Consider the following 22,237-nt stretch of genomic DNA (forward strand, 5'->3'; position numbering starts at 1 on the left):
AAAAACACTAACCTGCATGTGTAGTTCGTGATTTGCATGTTTTTACTAACTTTAATAGTTGATCTCTTGTGATCCTTCTTAAAAACCTTCACCATAATACAGTACAGCTCGCATGCTGCATAAGTTGGTCAATATATCGGTATGCTTGATAAATGTCATGATCATATTGAAAATGGCGTTGATATACTTAACACTGAACTGCTATTCCTGATTGACTTACTGTCATATTCAGATCTGTTCGTAAGAATGAACAGTATAAAATCTGTCACCAATTGAGGAAGTTTTACAGCTAGGCTATCACCAGATTGTAATCTCAAAGTCATCTCTAATTTTCCAGCCCAAAATTCCTTCTACAAACCTTTTACACCAAATCTCTATTAAAATCATCCCATTCCACCAAGACTCTTTAACTTAAAACTTGTCATAGGAAATATTACAGCAATTAGGGAAAATGTTTTTGTATAAACTGATCAGAGTTCCTGAAACTGGAGGACTGTAGCTCCAATCAGTACTAAATTAGAAAAGTGCATAATTCTTAATCAGTTAAAAAATACATTAACATTCGTCAATGACTTTTGTAACGCTCCATTTACTTATTTGTGATTTCTTTTTATCCTAACAATTGCCTTTTGTCTGTCATCATGTGTCACCCACCAACAATTTTGTTTTTTGTTTTGTTTAATTCTTCTCAAAAACCAAGAGACCCAGAAAGTTGATATTAAGCCAGTAGCATGCTGGGATGAAGGGCTACCAAGTTTGTTCAAATGAATGACTTAGCTTGATCTACTTTCAAGTTCACAGGGGTCAAATGAGTTAAAATCTTAAAACAATTTCATATTATTTAAGAAGAGGCCCAGAGTCATGGTATTTGCTTAGTGCAGAATTGTATCCTGAGGTCAATAAGTCAAAGGTCCTTATTATTCGGTCCAAAGGTTAAGGTATTTTTTTTGTATGTTTTAACTTATTAAGGCCACTGGGTCAAAGAGGTCAAGAACAGGTCAAGAGTAATGGTCAAATTTTCCTTCTTTTTACTGTTAAACATTATGAAGCAAAGTTGGCCGGATTTCAGTCAGCTGACCAAAGGTTAAGGTCAAAGGATTAAACTTCAAGGACAAATTGGATTTCTGAAAATACTGGCTTTTATTGGTGTGAGGTTTTAAAGGTTCATATAAAACAAATTGAAGCTAACAAATGAGTATTCTACTGGTATTAACATTTCTGTTAGCCCAGCAAAATTGGAGGTGGAATGAAACATGCAATATGATAATGGGGATACATAGCGACACGACAGGGTTCTTCTAGCCTGTACTGTGTTCTAGTTAAGTGAATAAACTTTTATCTACTTTCAAGTCACAGGGGTGAGATGGGTCAAATGTTACTTTAAAAGTAGAACAATTCACCTATCAGTATACGTATCGGAGCTCTAAGACCGCTAAGGCCCATAGGATTCTTGTTCTTGATGAATAGAAGAATAATTAATACACCATGCAAAATTCTGTTACAAAATTCTGAAATAGGAATGATTGCATACCCGATTGAAATAGGAATGATTGCATACCCGATTGGACACCCAACGCAAACCATTAAAATCCCCAATTGACTGCTTCTTCGACTGCTGATAATGAAAATAGATTTCTGATAATTGTTTAGACTAGAATTATGACTTATTCATCAGTCAAACTCGGAATGCTTTCATATTCAGCTGAAAGCTGAAAATATCTGTTTCTATAAAAATGATGAAAAGTTCATTGGAAATCATAGGAAAGGCATATCTTGAGGGGTTGAGTGGGGAGGGGGGGGGGGGGTCCAATAATGCTGTATATGGTAGATATATTATGCATGTTTTTGCTTCATTTCTTTGTTCACATATTCTTCTTCATTCCTTCTTCTCACCATCCTTCTTACTAACAGTTTTACCAATGACCTTGACCTTCCGACCTTAAGTATAACATAACCTTTTGGTGTGATGTGTGATTTTCCATGTGTTTTCAGTCGAGGTCCAAGCGAGACTGATGACTTCCTGAAGAAATTCAACTTCAAGTACACAGGAACCTACCAGTGGAAAAAAGATAAAGCTGCACTTTGAATAACGGAGCCTGTTTGAATGTGGCGTTATTGTGTCCTGTCGAGACCTGTGTCGTCTGCTGCTATTGGGCATTACTAACACAATGACTCTAGGATGTAGTGCTAGAAAATAATTATTTATCGAAAAACTCTCATCTTTCACTGATGTTAAATCAACATAAATCTATGCAAGAAGATAGTCTGGACGGTGGCAGAATTGTTTAATTAATGAATTATTTCTCAGTCTGTAAACTCATAAAAATTTGGATTAAAATTTAGATCCTGATGCAAATTTTTGTCATGAAATTAGTTTGAGAACAAAATTAATCAGTATAGTGGTTTACCAAGTTGTAGATTACAAATGTGTTCTTCATGGAAAATTGTAATATTGATAAAATCAATCTTTTTACAGAAATACCACTATTTTATTATCAACTGTTGATGTAGTAAGGGAATATATTATTCATTCAGACTTTTTCCACTGCATGGTTCATGTCAACAAGTAAATGCCATTGTTCGACTCATCTGTTGATAAGAAATGTCATTTCATCTCTTGAATTGTCTGCCAATGGAATTGACCCATTGTGTAGAATACAGAATCTCTATTTCCTCGGAAAATAGAAATCTTGTGTGAGAGTAGCAGTTTTTCCACTTACATAATATTCTTTGTACTAACATTGTAGCTATTGTGATACTAACATCTTTTCGTAGGTGAGAAAATGCAAAAAAAAAAAAAAAATATAATTAAGTTTTAAAAGTTAAAATATATTTAAGAAGTTGTAAAAATGCATGATGCATGATTTTCTCAGTGTGTGCTGTACGCATTTGTTGTATGCGCCTTGCAAGTTCTTAAATATGCCGTACACATGTCAATATCAGAGAATTGAGTGTGACATCATATGCGGGTGAACATGGCATAGTTCTCCCACATGAAATCCGTTATAAGTTAATGTTTTATATTCAAGTTTTAGAATCATAAAATTTGATTGTTTGACGAAATAATTATTATCATTATTTTTTATGTTTGATAACAGGGTATCATTACTTCTACTGCATAATTATAACGATAACTATTGAGAGGGGCATGATCAATACTGTAGAAATTATTTCTATATTGTTCTAAATGTGAATTTATTTTTTTATTCTTAACAAATCCGTTAATAGTTTGTAAGACATTTAAGTGTTAAACTTCTTGTCGAAAAGTTGCTGTTTATTCTGCTTGCCTTATATATGAGCAAATATCAAATTTCACAATTTGAGCGGCTTCAGTCCCCTGTGATTTGAGAAATGTCAAAATGTACAAAGTGATAACATTAGAGGTATGGTTCAGCATCCACTGTGGCTGAAGCAAATATAAAATTTCCCAGTATGAGTGGCTTCAGTCCCCCGTGATTTGAGAAATGTCAAAATGAACATAGCATTAAAATTTGAATTATCATTCAGCCTTCATTATGACTGTAACAAATATCAAATACTTCTCCGAGGATTGAGTGTAAAATTATATGTGCATTGGATTATATCTCTTTTATACGAAACATCACCAAAGTCAAAGATAGTCTGTATGTGATCAGTACTTCGTGGTATTGGGGAGCGTCAGTCAAGTTCCAACATATCTCGTAATATAACCACACTTTATACAGATTTATAGTATCTTTAGAAGCATATCCCATACCATTGTCCAAAATTTGGGATCCCAAAGTGTCACATACCAACTTTTTCTCCATCTATGAATACATACACGATTTTTGTGTCGTATTGTAATTTCATAAACGGATTATCAGACTTACAGCCTCAGATTGAATTTTGGTCTGTTTACTAATTTCAGATTCTGAATATCATAACAAAAACAAATCCATTAATATGATGTTTCAATAAAAGACAAAACTTCATATGAATATATAACACTTGTAGATGTTCAACTTTAGCCAAAAGTTAATGACTTTGATGTTTGTCTGTTGATTTATAAATTGTCAATTATCAATTTTAGAAAAACATGAATCCTCATTGAAAGTGTACATGCATGTATATGACTTGATACAATTTGTGAGCATGCAGTGACAGGAAAATGCCTTAGAATATTTTGATATTTTTGAGTCATGATTCATACTATCTCTTTATTCAAAACGTATTCTGCCATACCTGTGACATCACAAAAGCTTTTTCCTCTATTCACAATAAATGCTGATAACTGATACTTTTTCAATGCTGTGCCATCTTCTTTCCTAATGCAAAGATATATATTTTAGCTGGTTGATGAATACAGCATACATTTATTATTATAAGTGGATAATAATTTACTTTGTAAATATGGATACATTTTTCATACGATTGCTCCACTCTCAGCATTTAGTACTGATACATTTGTCATACGATTGCTCCGCTCTGTGTTATGTTTTGTTTCGGAGGTTTCTTATGGTTTCCCCATTTGTCCTCCAACATATCATTACCCACTAAAACTGTGCCATTTATACAACTATCATTCATGTCTCGTATCAGTACAATGTATATGTTAATCCCATTACCTAAAGACTTAGGAGAGATTTGATTTGATTGGTCCTCTAGATGGATCAACGACCTTATACATGTATGTTCTTTCCTCGTTGATTACATGCATTGCATTTTTACTCCTGACCATGCAGTAACTTTTAATTGGCCTTCAGGATCATGAGTAATTTGATAACGATTTACAATTCATTTCATTTGGAAGTTTAAAATAAGCAAGCAGTGCGAAGAGGATGTTAGCGAGATGATTTATTCTAATTCAAAACATTTTTGTCCGAAATCTTGATATGTTGAATAAAGCTTTTTTAGCTCATCTTTGAACTACCGTTATAAAACTTCAGGGCGTTTCTGTTACAGTCAATAGAATTGAGCTTCATTATGAATGGACTGTGCAATGCTATACAACTGAACAATCTACAATCGCTTAGATGTGCTTATAGGAAGCTTATAACTTAGATACAGATATAGCAGTTATGAAGATACTGGTCCAGGAGTAGATTCTTCTTAATTGTTGTTAATTATGTAATTGTTAGTTTAATGTTTTCCTAATTTTTTGTTATGTTGTGTTGATTTGAAAGTGCTATCTGCTTTTTAATATGTTAGTTATGGGTTAAATAGAAATAAAAGTTAAGCTTTTTATGCACTAAAATAAAAATAAAAAAACTGTTGAATTTTTTTTTACTGGCTTTCCAAATAAGATATCAATTTGGTCATAACACTAAAACAAAGAGTCGAGTTATTCAATACTGAATGTATACCAGTATTAGCATTCTCCATAGTTTAAGGACAATTATATCTTAATCTTATGGTACCAATCACTCAGTATGGTTATTAATGCAAGTGCTGTACAAACCTGAACATGTGTAGCTTGTAGTATTCCAATAGCATTGTGGTCTCCTCTTGACATGAATAAGGATAATGAATATTTTGATATTACAGATACATTTATGCCAAATTTGGATTGTGTAGTACATCCGACCTAATTTGAGATGAAAATCAAATTTGTTGTAGAGAAAACATGCTTATTGATAGGATTGATCCTTACATTCAGGTGGTAATTAAGTCAGCTTGTACCTGATTGAGGCAGTAGTAAGCCAGTTTGTCGGTCAGATCACGCCTGATTGAGGTGGTAAAACTGCTTGACGGCCATATCATGCCTGATTGAGGCAGTAAGCCAGCTTGTCAGACATATGCATGTCTCGCCTGATTGAGGCAGTAAGTCAGCTTGTCGGACATGTCACGCCTGATTGAGGCTGTAGTAAGCCAGCTTGTCGGACATGTCACGCCTGATTGAGGCTGTAGTAAGCCAGCTTGTCGGACATGTCACGCCTGATTGAGGCTGTAGTAAGCCAGCTTGTCGGACATGTCACGCCTGATTGAGGCTGTAGTAAGCCAGCTTGTCGGACATGTCGCGCCTGATTGAGGCAGTAGTAAGCCAGCCTGTCGGACATGTCGCGCCTGATTGAGTTGGTAAACCTACTTGTCGGACATGTCACGTCTGATTGAGGCAGTAAGCCAGCTTGTCGGACATGTCACGCCTGATTGAGGCTGTAGTAAGCCAGCTTGTCGGACATGTCACGCCTGATTGAGGCAGTAGTAAGCCAGCTTGTCGGACATGTCACGCCTGATTGAGGCAGTAGTAAGCCAGCTTGTCGGACATGTCACGCCTGATTGAGGCAGTAGTAAGCCAGCTTGTCGGACATGTCACGCCTGATTGAGGCAGTAGTAAGCCAGCCTGTCTGACATGTCGCACCTGATTGAAGCTATAGTAAGCCAGCTTGTCGGACATGTCACGCCTGGTTGAGGTGGTAAACCTGCTTGTCGGACATGTCACGCCTGATTGAGGCTGTAGTAAGCCAGCTTGTCGGACATGTCACGCCTGATTGAGTTGGTTAACCTGCTTGTCGGACATGTCACGCCTGATTGAGGCAGTAGTAAGCCAGCTTGTCGGACATGTCACGCCTGATTGAGTTGGTAAACCTGCTTGTCGGACATGTCACGCCTGATTGAGTTGGTAAACCTGCTAGCTGATCAGATATTACCTGATTATGACTTGGAGAAATGTTGTTTTATTCTTTAAAATAATGTCAACCAATATCACAGAAGCTGATGATAACTTTCAACCTTTCCAATACTACAAAAATTTAGTGCGTTCAAGTTCTGTCTAATTTTACAATATAACAGCTGTAAATATATTTTGAATTGTTGTCATACAAATATTTAATCAAGAATATTTTCTAATCTATATTTTTCTATTATACACCTGTTACCAAATAAAATATAATCTCGGCACAATTTTCTCTCTGTTGTCATTTAATATGAAATATTGATTGTCTTATCGATCTAATTTCTTCATTCTTGCTGCATCATCGCTAAAGCACCACATTGTGTGGAAACTGACAAAGTCTGATACAGAGAGGACATTGTTTCCAATCCATTATGTAACTTTATCTTTATGTCACCTGGTACAAAATGCCGGTGAGCATATGATGAAATATCTACTTACCTTTCTTAAACCGTAACACACAGGACAAAAATAATATTTTGACAGTTAGGATGATGTGTGAGAGCTAGCAATTTTGTTTGTATTAATAAGTTAAGCTTCATTATAAGGTTTTACAGGGTCAGATGTGTTACAAATCAATGCCAGGGAAACCTAATATACATTTTGGAGGCCAGAATTGAATTTAACATTGAATGAAGGATTTGGCTGTCCTTGGTAGCAGAGTGGTGGAGCTCAGTTTCATCAATGGGATAGTGACGACTAGATGTCTAGCTGCTATTGAGCCAGATTTGAAATCTGGGACAAACATTATTTTGGCTTGTTAAGAATTTTATTTCACTTCTCAGATTTAATCTGATTGGTTTTGACAATTTCTTCAAAAAATTTATCTCTTGGCCCCAACCAGATATTATTTCTGGACGAAAGTCTTTACAAAATTTATCTCTTGGCTCCAACCAGATATTATTTCTGGACGAATTCACAATTTAATACAGCTACACATCCTCTGACGGTCCAAGTCGTCACTCACCAGCCACAAGTCAAGTGGTAATCTGAGACGGTTGTCATGGCAATACCAGAGGATGTTTATGCTGCAATTTCCTTTCTTGTCCAAATACAGATATAGCCACAAGCACTGCTTTCGTTGATGTGTGAGACCAAAAAAAAAATTTTTGTTAAAACAACTTTGATGGTCAAAAGACACAATAGATTCCAGTATGGAGATGTTGTTTAGCAATATTGTAGTCCTCGTAAATCCATCAGACACATAAGTAATCCATTGCATTGAACCTAGTTTAGTTTGTTTGCTGGGTTTATCGCCCTGTGAATTAACAGTCATTTTAAGGTGGGGTCTCCTTGTAGTAGTTGATTACTGCCTCACTGACCAATATACAGGAGGCCTGTCGATATGCCATCCACTATATTAAGTTAATGTGTTTTACCCAAGGACACAACTTCGACAGCACAGACCGGCCTGTTTCTCAGTTTTCTGAAAATCACACCAACACGGGTAGGGAGCATTGAATGACGCACCTCAGATCTTCATTGGCGATTACGTGGCCAGCGCTCTAAGCTCTAACCGACTAAGCTATCACCCCCACCACCCCCCCCAAAAAAATTATCACAGAAGTGAATATGTACATAACACCAAAGCTTGTCAGCAATCTGGTAGTTTCATTCCTTGAGGGATTTTGATCATACTTCACACAATTACAAAGGTCAATAATATCAGGGTTGTTGGGTCAAGGTCAAGGTCATTGTTACTATTTTTAGACAAAGTTTCATCAAAAATCATTACAGTGTAATAGCTAATGGGGCAGTGAGGGGACTTTTTTATGTGTTGCTTTAGCAATACCTAGGATACTTGCTTTTCAAATGTGACTTTAAAGTTTTAAAATACATGCACTCATACACTACTTTTTTTCGGGAATGTCTATCATTTGAAAATTGCTAATTGTTTCTTACAATTTTGTATTTCAGTCGAGGACCAAAAGCCAGTGATGACTTATGTGCCAAATTCAACTTTGTATACAGTGGAACATACAAGTGGGTCAAACCGGAACAGAGCAAAATTTGAACAAAGATTGAACGAATAACAGAATGATGAACAGACAGAAGGACAAAGATGTGAAATGTTTTAGATTCCAGGCACAAGGATCCCCATAAAGTTATTTATCTTTTAAAATGATCAAATTAATGTTGTTTTATCAACATTTATCTCCTTTTAAGATTGTCTGTGATTTTTGTGAAACAAATTTACATTTTAATAATTTTATACCAGTGATGACATTCTAAGAAAGTTATTTCTTAACAAAATGGCAGTGTTGAGATGTATGGTGTGACAAAAAGAACGAAATATTATTGTAGATCTGATTTTCTGTTTAAATGTTGATATATTAATGTGAGATATATTAAATTATTTCAATGACTGTCCAAATTATGTTTTTTAAGGTTTTACAATGGTGACCGTTATAGTCAAAGGGAAATAACTCTTTGTTTAAAAGTCCAAGGTCCAGTACTTCTTGATTGTGTGATAACTTCCTTTGTTGACTGACATCTTTTTCTAATTCTTGTTGTTAAGTGTGGGATTTTTAGTGGGATTATTTCTTTGTTTTATTGGATACCTTAGATTTTCTTCCACATTTTTCATTTTACTGTTTAAAATCAGTTAAACATGTTCTCTCTGTTAAAGATTTTTCAATATTTTTAAATATGGACCATTTATTCCATAGAAGTTTAATAATAGTTTCTCTGTCTAGAAGAGAGAGTTATCAATTTGAGTTTCCGAACTGAACGTGGTTTGCTGGGTGCAAAATAATATGCAATGATTCATTACACAAGGGTAAAAGATGCATTTTACATCTGTGTTATACTCATGTTGTTTTGTTAAAACATTACTTGTCTCAGAAGCTGAAGATCACGTCACAAAGTTAGCAGCATCAGAATAATCATTTCAGCAGTTTTAAATAGAAAACCAGCTTGAGAGAATTTAGACTTATTTTCTGTACCAGGAACCCCGAGTCTTGATACTTTAAATGCTTAAAAGAATTTATAGAGTGTCTCAAAACTCAAAAGTCATTGCATGTCAATATTACAGTATTTAAATATTGTTATTGTTTTATATATGTTTGTAGCTAGTCATGCCTCAAGTCTGTCGAAGATTTAAGTTAACACCACAAAAAGGTTAGAAAGAGATGGAGGAAAAAATCTATTGGACCGACTATAGACAATCAGACAAGTAAATATGGTTCTAGACCTAGTAGTATTAATTTGGTGGATTTTTCGATTGAAATTGTATTCGTTTAATATGGCATCAAACATGATCAGATTAAAGAGAAACGTTAAATATATCATATGAAATATGATCCATAATATATATTGTACAAAATATATAGCGGTGTCTTCACGTTTATCTAGAGAAATATATTTTAATTTCAGTTTCTAAACATTCATGAATAAATGTATTTAAAACATTTTCATCCTATGTAATACTATATAAATGATAATTGTATGAGTGCAAATTAGTTACCTGGTCAACCTGCAGCTGTTAGTCTTCATTGTTTGTGCAAAATAACTGGAAATACACTAAAAATAGAAATTCAAATACACCGGTTACATGTACCAAACTAGCCAACTTCTTACAGGCAAAAAAAAATTTATGAAATCTTTGCGATTATTTTTGTGGTCTTATGCACACCGACAAAAATGGTAAAAATCTACTACCTGCAAAAATAACTGCTTATGTGCTAGTCAAGAAAAATGAAGTTGACAGAATTTTCAAAAGTAATCATATATGTTAAAGATTCTTGTTTTGAAAGGGTTTCATATTTTTGAGTAAAGATTAAAATTACAAAAATATATGCATTGAAATTAAATACAATTTCTATGCTGATTTTATATTTTCTAAGGAAAAATAATATCTGTTTGCTGCAGTGGTTAAAATATTAAAACAAGTTTGTCAATAGGACGAGGTATTATCACCCAGTAGATGTACAATTTTTGTATTTAAGCTGTTTTGTTTTCCAACTTGTGATATACACATCTATTTAAATGTACATGTATGTGTATCAATGCTTTTTTTGTGTTTGAACAATCAATTATCAACTCTACCGTCTGTCACAGAGTTGTCTTTCTTGCTGGACAAGATACCAAACAATATACGATCAAAGATGTATCATAGCGATGTCGTACAGGATATTTTTATTTGGCATCACTTTTAAATGGTACATTTCATATATTTAGTTTGTAAGCCATCATTATGTTAAGTTTGAATGTCTTTATAAGCGAATTAAATTATCAACCTTTTTACCTTAACCAGCAAGAGATTTCAGGAGACCTTTCGCTTATTTACCTTGAAATGTCAGTGTATTTGAGATTGATGCTAGTTCTTATGATTTTGAAACACTTTTAAATCAACATGGTATGAAAATAAATTGTAATACTTTGAATATCTATTACCTCCCCTTTTCCATATGACAGGTGAATCGGGCTTCAATCTTTATCGAGATATTGATGTAATTGAAAGTGAAATATCTGATAGGTGTCTAGATTTCTGTTGAGGATAGCTTCATTTTCACATGTTTTGCATGTTTCATACACAAATTTTCTAAATCCACTACTGATTGCCATTTAAGAGGTGGGGAAATGATCATCAGGGATGTATTCATGAAACCATTCTATTGCTTGAACACGAAATCTGTGCTCAACCCAACTCAGTTTAAAAGAAAAATATAAACATCCAAAAAAAATCTAAACATCAAAAATAAAATCTCACTTGAGGTCTCTCCAAAATTCCTTCAAAGCATTTAAAAATAAATCAGATATCAGATTTGTCACCAAAATGATTGGAGCCTGAGCACAAAATTTGTATTTGAGCATGAGTGTGATTTCATAAATACAGGCCCTTAACTTGAAAAAATGGCCTATTTATGAGTTAACTAACTCAACCTAACTTGAACTGAAAAAAAAGTTCCTTACATTTGGTTGGAATTTTATATCATGACATAAAGATATTTTTATTTAAAACATATACATGAGGGGTTTGAACATGGGTACTCGCACATCATCACATTGTTTCCGGGGACACCAATTCACACATATGTTTAGTACCAAAACATATTTTAAATCGCCACCATAATGTCATATGTCAATTTCTCAAATACTTTAATTTATTAGTTATACAGGCCCTATGGACTTTTTCCTAACTACATGTATAATATTGATTATTTATCAGAAAAGTGCTATTTTACTACAATGTATCATATCTTGTAAAAGTGCTATTTTAATTGATATGCAATGTATTGACTAGCGTTTTTTTTTTTTAAGTGCTATTTGTATCCAAAAGGTTATACTTTGGATTATGACTAAAAGTGCTATTATAATTGATATTTCAATTCTTGGGGTTTTTCTATAAAAGTGCTATTATAACCAAACAATTTGCTAGAATATGATATAATATAATTGTGATACTTATGTGTGAGATATTCTTGTTTTAGCCCTCTGTCATTTCTATATCATCATATATTTGGCAATTTATTCCATATCTAAACTCAGATTAAAAAAAAAAAAAAAAGAATCATTGGTTACTCTAAACAATTACTCTACACTTAATGTATTTCTCTCCTAATATCAAGACTAGAAATCATACAATTGCTCACTGTTACATAAAATGCCTTTGGTAAGAAATGTCTACGAGTCTTTCTTTCATGGTTTTACGATTATTTACGTCGTTTCGTGTCACATTTTTGGCTATCCTATATAAACAGATTAACATACATAGATGTACTAAGTTGTTTATTTTTGTGGTTGCATGGTAACCATGACAACCATGACTATTTATACACTATGATATTTCATATCATACTCTATAAAAATTTTACATTGGTAACAGAAATTGACTTAAACACTTAATTGCCTGAGTAATGTATGCATCATATATTTTTCAATCCCTGTGTTTTATCGAAATATCTTGCATCAAAATAAATCAGCAGTTTTCATTAGACATGGTCTACAAATGAATTGATAATGTTATTATATTAGTGCTATTTTTAACGATGTAGACGACAGACTGTTGTCCGATAATAAATTTATATAAAATTTTACTTTGTTGTTCCTTTTTATTTCATTCTCACCATCAAGTCACCAAAAAAAATTCAAATTTGTCTTCGTAATAAAAGGGGGCTGCGGTGGCCGAGTAGTTAAGGTGTCCCGACACTTTATCACTAGCCCTCCACCTCTGGGTTGCAAGTTCAAAACCTATGTGGGGCAGTTGCCTGGCACTGACCGTAGGTTGGTGGTTTTTCTCTGGGTACTCTGGCATTCCTCCACCTCCAAAACCTGGTACGTCCTTAAATGACCCGGGCTAATAATAGGACATTAAACAAAATGAACCAAATTCGTAATAAAATATTCTTAGCTCCAAAACACTAAATTTTGTCAATACTCCAGCAGCTTAATGCCTTTAAGAATTTGGAGCCAACTTCATACAATGACAACAGACCATAATATCTCAAACATAAAAGTTTCAGGGTTGTTGGGACAAAGTTAAGGTCACCATTACTATTTTTAGAAAATCCATGTCTGCTGTTAAGCAACTTCATTCCATTAAGTATTTTGATCAAACTTCGCATAATTACAAGGGACCATCATATCTCAGACAGTTTCAGATGATAAGATGATAAACCCAGCAAACAAACAAATCTTAACAAAAAAATAATGATTACATACATTTGATCTTTGTGATCTTCAAAGAACTTGGTAGAACAAGATCACTTGGAAGCCATTCATCCAAGCATGCCACTGGCCCAAAATCATGGCCTTGGGGCCTCCTTGTTATTGAGAAGAATTTGTTTAAAAATCTTAACACATTTGACCCCTGTGACATTGAAAGTAGGTCAAGGTCATTCATTTGTACAAACTTAGTAGGTCTTCATAACTGCATGCTACTGGTCCATTATGATTCTGTGACTCTTGGTTATCAAGAAGTTGTTTAGAGATTAAATAGCAAATATGACCTCTGTGACCTTGAAAGTTGTTCAAAAGTCATTCATTTGAACCAACTTGGTAGCTCTTTATCCTAGCATGCTACGTGCCGATATCTTGATCCTGAACTTCTTGGTTATTGAGCTGAGAAGAAGTTGTTAAAAGATTTTAGCTCAATGTGACCTTGAAAGGAAGCCAAAGACATTCATGCTGTTCAAACCAGCATATGCTATTACCCTTTCAATGTTCAGGCCTTCTTTTTCAACCGCCTTAGACAAAACTTTCAAATGGAGAACAACCTAATACTACCACGTCAACCTACATGGAAAAAGCAATAGTAACATATAGATTGCAACGCCTATTACAACACCAGAGTTCAATATGACAGCCTTTTACTTATTAAGCCTGATTTCTGAAATATTCTAGTCTATTCTAGTACCTTACTATCCAAGAATATATTGCTAAAGGGTAATTGCCTTCAATAAGTTCAAATGTCCAACCTCAATGGACAAATGGACAGGTGATGTTTCTGAACATTTAAACTAACAAAAAAAGAGGAAAAAGTAGTGTTGTAGTGATGATCGGTAGGAATTGATTAACTAATTGGAAATGCCATCCGATTCCTATCATCGATGGTAAAATTTATAATTGATTAAATCGGCAGGAGATTGTACTCTTTTATATATCAGGAGAAATTGACACAAATGTTGCTGTCGGTGGTGGTGCACATCACTGACAATATTACATTTAAGGGTACAATCCAATCTGACTGCACATTAATGATGCTTAACTTCGTCAAGACCAACATAGTTGGCAATGTTGGCATATTACTATCCTTTCGCAATTAGTGAACACATGAATGTTAAATTGTTAGAAGGAACTATACAAGTGTAACACAGAAAATGACTTCAAATATTAAACATATGATGTTAAAGGTAAGTTTAACTGGACTAGAACGAAAAACAAAACAGCCAAGAATTTATAATGTAACATGTAAGCAAAAAATCAATGAATCAATGAATCGGTCTGAATTATTCTGATGTTTTATCAACTTTTTTAATAGCCTGGGGTTAATTGACACAAGACCAATATAAAAAAGTTGATATAAACGTTGGTCTTTCAAATATATACAAGATAAACACATAGTAATAATGTATGAAGTTCTTTCAGAATGAGTTTCATTTATGAGATTTTTGTAAACTAGAGGAAACTGTTGTGTTATTTCCATGGAATGCGAACATGTTGCCTGTTTTGCAGCAAAAAAAAATCATTTTCACAATAATATTTTTAAAATGTATAAAAATAGCAAATATTATATATGAATTTAAACTTGTCAAAATGAATTGTTTTAAAAGAAAAAAACGGAGAGAAAAAAAAAGAAGAAAAATATCTGTCGTGAGCCGGATTCGAACCATGGACAAAAGCTTCTTGTTTCAATCGGAACCCCTCGTCTACAACAGCGAATGAAAACATCAGAGTTATTCCGAAGTTTCCTGTCCGGACACTTACTTCCGTTTTGTTGCTGTGAAAATGGTGGGTGGTTTCTTAACATTATCAAGTCTTTATCAACGTTATTATTCATTTTAATTGAAAAGCTAACGCAGTCTAATGTTTCCATAATATAACAATTGATTCGTATTCATATTGAAGCGAGAACAGGTAGAATATTGAGTCGGTAACATTGCTATACTGTATACGGAAGTAACATGGACCTAGACCTGTAGACCGGCACTGACTCATTGGTCACACCGACTTTATCCTGCCATTACCAAATATGTTTTGAGTTTTTCAAAAAGAAAACTGCAGTCATGATAAATTGTGTCATTTTAGTCTTCGAATGTTGTATTGTTAATCTGATATTGATGTTATTTTAGTTAACTAGGGTAAATGTCATTTCACAGTGGACAGCTGATGGAAGATGTTTTAATAACCGAATATGATGGACAAATGACAAGTCTATGATTTGGCAGTCTGAGCGTTCATCTGTCTAAAGATAACAATGAACTTTGTACTTACTTATAAAAGAACTGTTTTCAGTTGGCATTTATGAGCGAGATGAACACCAGTAGTGACTATACAAAGGCAAACTCTGTACTTACTTAGTTATAAAAGAACTGTTTTCAGTTGGCATTTATGAGCGAGATGAACACCAGTAGTGACTATACAAAGGCAAATTTAAAGAAGTCCATTAACGCTTTATTTTGAATTAGACCTGTTGACATTCATGTTACTCATCAATGCCAACTGAAAGAAGTTCAGTGCTTAAATATGAAAGTTGAGGTTACCTCTCCTTGCATAGTAAACCACCATTTTACTTGGTGATTGTTTGCGGGGTTTTTGCCCCATGAACAGCTAGGGTCATTTTGAGGCAGGAAATCCTTGAAGTAGGTGGTGACTACCTCACTGAACAACTTACAGGAGGCCTGTCGCATGCCATCTTGCCCAAAGACAAAACCACAACAGCAAAGACCGGCCCGTTAACAGACACGGGTAGGGTGCATCAAACCATGCACCTCGTATCTTCATCTGAGGTTACACTCTAACCATCTAAGCCTTTATGGCCCCTTTACTTGGTGATTGTAGTGGTTAAATTGTAAGGATTTCATATTTGACATTTATTTCTTAATGTGACCAGAGTTTTCCATTTGTACTACATTTGCAGACCTTGACTGTGACCTTTGACATACTTTTGAAAAGTTCAATCTGTATTTCAACCAACTCAACGAGCTATATTGTCTTCTGAAAACTAGATCTTGTTCCATCATCTCATAGCGCAAAATCTAAGATGGCTTCTTGGCTCCTGGCTTGATGATTATGAGGGATATTGGTCAGGCATACTGTGTGACAGCGATTTTTGAAACTTGAATATTGAGTCCTAAATTCATTTTTTGGGGGCTATGCTTAAATTATGAGTATCAAGACTCATGAAAATTCTGGAAATAGCTGGCTGGTATCAACTTTTCAATTTAAACAACTAATTCTCAATAACCAAGAGGTCCAGAGACCTGATACTGGGCCTGTAACATGCTGGGGTGAAGGACTACAAGTTTGTTTAAATGAATGACTTTTGACTTATAGTGGTGTAATGATTCACAGATGCATTGATGTTTTGGATCGCAGAGTGGTGCATAGATGCAACGTTAGCCTATGTTAAGTAGTAAAAAACATGGCTTACAACTAACAAGGTTGTTCCATCGAGTTACAAATCTGCCTGTTGGAGTTATTTCAAATCCAAATCCTCTAAATTCAAGAACATTTTGTGGAAAACAGACAAGACGTATGTTATTTAACGAATGTGGACAAAGACTCAATATTCCGAAAATTCCACAAATACAAACATATATGACTACTGTACAGTGGAATACCAGATATCTGATAGGTCATCAGTTTCTCATATATCATGATATGTATTTATTGTGATACCAATTGTATCTCCACCCACCTTGCAATTCACAGCTCTATTGACTTACATTCAAGGTCACAGGGGTCAAATAAGTTAAAATCTTTAAAGGATTCCTTAATAACCAAGAAGCCCAAAAACCTGCTACTGGGCCGGTAAAGCATTCATGATTGAAGCACTACGAAGTTTGTTCAAATAAATGACTTTTGACCTGTTTTTAAGGTCACAGGGGTCAAATCAAATGCATTAAAAGTCTTTTAAAAACAACTTTTTTCAGTAACCAAAATACCCTGAGACATGTTATGAGGCCAGTAGCATATGCTACAAAATTTATTTTAATGAATAAACCTAGCCTACATTTATATTTGTATGATGTTGTAATCAGCTTAATATCTGCATAATTGACCTAGTTATTCCAATACTATAACTTGATTCCCACGGTTTGGTGGTAGAAAAAGTGGGAGGAGTAGAGCTGAGCTAAGAAAGTGTTTGATAACTGTGTTTTAAAAACAATAATTGCCCTTCGATTTCCAGTATTTTAACCTTGAGCTTGTTGATCTCTGCTTTAAGTCTATCTCTTTGAAACTTGATTGGTTTTATAATCATGACCTCTAACTTTGATGTGATCACTTTAATAGTGTCTTTCTGTTATAGTTCCCTTTTAGCCCCGCCTTCTCAGGCCCCCAGAGAGTCAGCCCCACCTTTGGTACAATTTTTGATATCTACCCCATAAGGGTGCTACTGAGTTTTCCATTTTCAATGTAGATTGTCTTCATTTATTATAATATCTTTCCTGATATGTTACAGTCGGCGACACTCAAGCCCTACCTTAATACTGTGAGGCACACCCTCACGAGTGCCATGTGTCTGCAAAACTTTGATTCACAGATGGTGGAGAGACATAACAAACCAGAGGTGGAAGTCAAGTAAGTAATGAATTTAGGTTAAAGGAATTTGGACTTACTGTTACATATATGTAAAAGATCTAATTTTTAAAGATTTCTGAAAGAGATGAAATATTAAATTTCTGGTTGACTTGTCTGACACTCTGAACTTTTAACAAATCTAATTAATGTGTTACTGAATTACTGAATAAGCATTTATCTAAAATAACAAAGAAATGCACATACTATACAGAATTATGTAGTCCACATAATTCTGATTATCATTGGCTGCCTAAAGTATACAGTACCGATATGTACATGTAGACACAATCAATCTGACTAGGTATTAGGATGTATGATTTCATAATTTGTGTATAGACTATGGTTGAACCTATACTGGTAACATGTATTGAAAATTCCACTAGTTTCCAGTCTCCCATTATACTTTCATTGCAAATATTGAAATTTACTTCAATATAAGACTTCAAACCCAAGATTCTGTAAGCTAGTGAAATGCTTAGTTCAGACAATGGGATTTTATTTTTTGTGAAACCGGATTATGATTTCAAAGATATAGACTGAAATTCAGCTTTAACATATCTTAAAATTGTAAAGGAGGAATATGAAATTTGCTTCACTTGACCCTTACCCTGGTAACTAGATTTCATTCTCATTATCATTTCAGGAGTAACAAGGAGCTTTTACTGACCCCAGTCGTTATCAGCAGAAATGAAAAAGAAAAAGTTTTGATTGAAGGCTCGATAAACTCAGTCAGAATTAGCATAGCTGTAAAGCAGGTGAGTTAGTGTTAATGGCTGAAATGAAGGTTTTTTTTGGATTAAGGCTCAATAAGCACTGATAGCCAGAATAGCTGAGATGTATTCTCAACAGTACAAATGTACAGAACTCTAATTGGATTAAAGTAGTTAAATGGACCATGTGCTAAACTAGGTCACTGTGACCTACCTAATCATTTTTTGACATTTTTTCAACTGAATTTTTAAAAACCAATACTTCTTTATCAGAACTTAAAAAAATATTATATTTACTCCAATATTGAATTTGTATGAACTTCGACAATGAAAATTTCATTTTTCACTCCGACTTTTGACCCCTGAAATGTCTAAACCCACAAAAAAAATTGATGTTTTTAATAGTATACCATATGCAGCTGACCTTAAATGTATCCGCCTTCAAAACATTATGCTTATCACTGAGGGGCTGCAGAATTGCCCAAATTGGCACCCCTCCTCTACAAACCATTCAAACTGAGGATTCCTATGTTATCTATCTTGTTTTCATGTTTCATATTCAGAGAAGATCTGCTTGGCAGTAACACTATTGAGCAGGTTAAAAATTATTATGGTTTTGAAATCTCAGTCTTAAGTAAAAATGAATTGGAGGTCAAGTTTTTCTGACTGATGCTTAATTTTATTTATTAATGAGGATATAAAAAAACTTCACTGCAAAGGAATTATAAATGTTTAAGTGGGAGATACAAAGAGTGGACCTGTTTAGTCAGAGATTATAAGACACTGTTTGATGTAGAAGTCTAAGAATAAGCTGTGGTAGATGGTAATATATCATGAGAGAACTAAGCCATGGTAGATTGTATAAGACGAAGAAATAAGCATTGGTAATTATGATATGTCAGAAGAGTAAGTCTTCATTTATTTAAAGTCATGAATTTAAAAAATAAGTTACGATGTACTTTATAGATGTGGAGAGAAATACTTTCATACTGTAATGGATTATCAACATCTTCTATTTCTTTTAAATGAACAGGCAGACGATATTGAGAAAATTTTGTGTCATAAGTTCATGAGGTTTATGATGATGAGAGCAGAAAATTTTGTAATACTTCGACGAAAACCAGTGGAGGTAAGACCAACTCAGAATTCACAAAATGATTCTATGATAATCATATAGGTGTACCAAGGTAGTGGTTTTAACATAATGTTTAAACCTCTTCACTTGTTACAATTAGAAAACATTTAGAGATCTCACGCACTGCACATCAGTGTTAAGTGTACAAGGGTGACACGCTATAAAATTGTATACTGTAAATATACATTGTATGTGTATTCAGATGGTAAAACTGTCCTCAAGACAATTGTACTTCATTGTTATGCAAATAAGAATACTTTTAGAATATTTTTTTTCGGATGGTCATTGAAGCAGATAACAAGCCAACTACAAGATACCAATTAAAAGGTTTCATCCCATTGACACTTTTGTCAAAACTATTTTGAAAGATGTGAAAAAAGATGGTTGATGTTACCCGTGGTATTTTAAAATACATTAAAACTTTGTGTTAATATGTCGTTTTTCTCGTCAGGGCTATGACATCAGTTTTCTCATCACCAACTTCCACTCCGAACAGATGTACAAACATAAGCTGGTAGACTTTGTAATCCACTTCATGGAAGAAATTGATAAAGAAATAAGTGAAATGAAACTAGCTGTCAACTCAAGGGCGCGAGTCAGTGCTGAAGAATTCCTCAAGCGTTTTTAGTGACAATTTAAAGGTTGGTGCATTTTCCATCTGTAGTATATTATACCAGAGAAATGAAACAGTTGATCGATCTTCTTGCCAGGTACTGACCGTAGGCCGGTGGTTTTTCTCCAGGTACTCTGGCTTTCCTCCACCTCCAAAACCTGGCACGTCATTAAATGACCCTGGCTGTTAATAGGACGTTAAACAAAAAAAACAAAAAAACAAACAAAAAAAACAATGATCGATCTTCTATTGTTACCAGAAATGCTAGATGTAACAGTAAGTTCAGAGGATACCTAATTTCCTTCAAGTGCTTGGTAGCTCACTTCATACATTATTTTGGTTTATTTATAATATGCTAGACTTTTGCCAGTATACTGGTTGTCACAGAAATGGATTAAATGACACACACATCATAGAAGTAATTGAATTAACACACAAAAAAATAAAATAAAAAAACACAAAAAAACAGAACAGCGTTATTAAAATGCTGAAAGTTATGTACCAAATATACCTGGTCGCGACAGATTTCTTTTTAAATTTACTTTCAGTTTTAAAGATGAAAAAGGAAGCTCAAACTCTATGTAACTTTTGATATATTATATGATATACAACAGCCTTAACTTGTATTTTATTCAATCAAAATTAATTTTTCTCATTGATGTGACATAAATCTTATTTAATATGGATGAATTTCTTATGACATGTGAATTTCTATTCCACAGAACTAAGAAATTCAACCAAGATCTACATGCAAGTTGGGTGACACTGGACCAGCAAGTTCACATAAGGATTTGTGACAATATTTTGACTTGTTATATATATTAAAATTAGTATCGATATTACAAGGATTATTATTACATACAGAATATATGTATTTTCAAGTTATTTAATGGTCAAATACATCATTTTTAATCCCTGGATGGATGTATTGAAATGTATAGTTGGTGGAAATATTCTTCCTATGAAAGGTCATGGAAAATGAATCTGACCACCCCTTCAATTTGTAAAGAACTTGTCTTTTTACATGGATGGAAGAGTCAACATGAAGATTTTGTGGGTACAAGGCATGAAAGTGATATATAGTTTATGGTACGCCTTTGAAAAAGATCTAAGTAATATGAAATTTTGAACAATAAGAAAATTAATGTCTCTATCTTCCCTTCAATGTACATTTTGTGGTTACTATGGCAAAATCAATGATTGATATCTATAGAAATCTGAGGACTACGTAAAATTTTCATTTATAATGCAAGATAGCAACATGTGTTTTAAATGGTAAACAGAAACCCAAGATTTATTTTCCGTTTCATTAGAGATTAAGTGCTTTTGGAGATACCAAAATATTCTTTATATACCACAAATTTAAAAACGTAATAAAAGTGTCAAACCCAGAGGGATGAAATGTCAGCAGGACATCTGTGAATATTTACCTGTGTACTGTGATTCACCTGTTGGTACCAGTTTTGTTTACCTGTATGCCGATATCACAATGACCCATTGTGTATGAGACAATACCCTATTTGTACATTCATGTATGTAAGTGATATGTATGTAGCTGTACGTTATATTTATGACATAAACACATTCTCTAATTCATTTTCTGGAAGTTTACTAGAGGTATAAATTTCCAAATGCTAATTAATAAAACAAATTTTTAACACACTGGATTTGACTGATTGTTTGATCAATGTAAATTTGACTTTCAACAATAGAGAAAGTTTGCTTTTAATGTTGTAAAGGTCTGGGTAAGCAGACGGCTCGTAGATATCAACACCGTAGTTATCGCCCTCGTTCTACCGCAGCCTGTACACACCATACAGCTCGCACACCAATACGTAAGGGCTTTTCCAGTAAAACATCTACCCCACCCCAGGACTCCAGGTTTGGTTAAGGGGTACCACCTA

At 34.0% G+C, this 22,237-nt stretch overlaps 2 protein-coding genes and 1 long non-coding RNA gene across 4 annotated transcripts in view; 2 read left to right on the forward strand and 1 right to left on the reverse strand.

Annotated features, from left to right (window-relative positions):
* LOC117330805 (glucose-6-phosphate 1-dehydrogenase-like) overlaps positions 1–12,669 on the forward strand; it is a 44,597-nt gene extending 31,928 nt beyond the window's left edge. The window contains exon 12 of one of the 2 annotated variants that reach the window (XM_033889301.1): positions 8,549–12,669. In XM_033889301.1, the coding sequence (XP_033745192.1) occupies positions 8,549–8,645 (97 nt within the window). In that variant the 3' untranslated portion in view covers positions 8,646–12,669. Of the gene's footprint in view, positions 1–1,992; positions 5,188–8,548 lie in introns of those variants that run through there. The other variant, XM_033889302.1, reaches the window with a different exon arrangement.
* Positions 4,178–6,454, reverse strand: LOC117330806. Its single transcript, XR_004533408.1, has 2 exons — positions 6,354–6,454; positions 4,178–6,305 (listed from the first exon to the last, which is right to left on the reverse strand). It is a non-coding gene; the product is annotated as an uncharacterized LOC117330806 (long non-coding RNA).
* A 2,301-nt stretch (positions 12,670–14,970) lies between the features above and the next one.
* LOC117330807 (actin-related protein 2/3 complex subunit 4) lies at positions 14,971–21,996 on the forward strand. Its single transcript, XM_033889304.1, has 6 exons — positions 14,971–15,082; positions 17,757–17,875; positions 18,519–18,630; positions 19,619–19,714; positions 20,172–20,361; positions 21,056–21,996. Exons 1-5 carry the CDS (start codon positions 15,080–15,082, stop codon positions 20,346–20,348), a joined length of 507 nt encoding a protein of 168 aa, XP_033745195.1. The 5' UTR covers positions 14,971–15,079; the 3' UTR covers positions 20,349–20,361; positions 21,056–21,996.
* The last annotated feature ends 241 nt before the right edge of the window (positions 21,997–22,237 follow it).

This window comes from Pecten maximus, chromosome 7 (assembly GCF_902652985.1).
Source record: "Pecten maximus chromosome 7, xPecMax1.1, whole genome shotgun sequence".
In the NCBI taxonomy this organism is placed as follows: Eukaryota; Metazoa; Mollusca; class Bivalvia; order Pectinida; family Pectinidae; genus Pecten; species Pecten maximus.

What these genes read in the sequence shown, in the direction of transcription:
- LOC117330807 (XM_033889304.1), top strand. An exon ending in TTAGCATAGCTGTAAAGCAG is followed by an intron (nt 18,631 to 19,618) that starts GTGAGTTAGTGT and finishes TTAAATGAACAG; the next exon opens with GCAGACGATATTGAGAAAAT. An exon ending in TTCGACGAAAACCAGTGGAG is followed by an intron (nt 19,715 to 20,171) that starts GTAAGACCAACT and finishes TTTTCTCGTCAG; the next exon opens with GGCTATGACATCAGTTTTCT.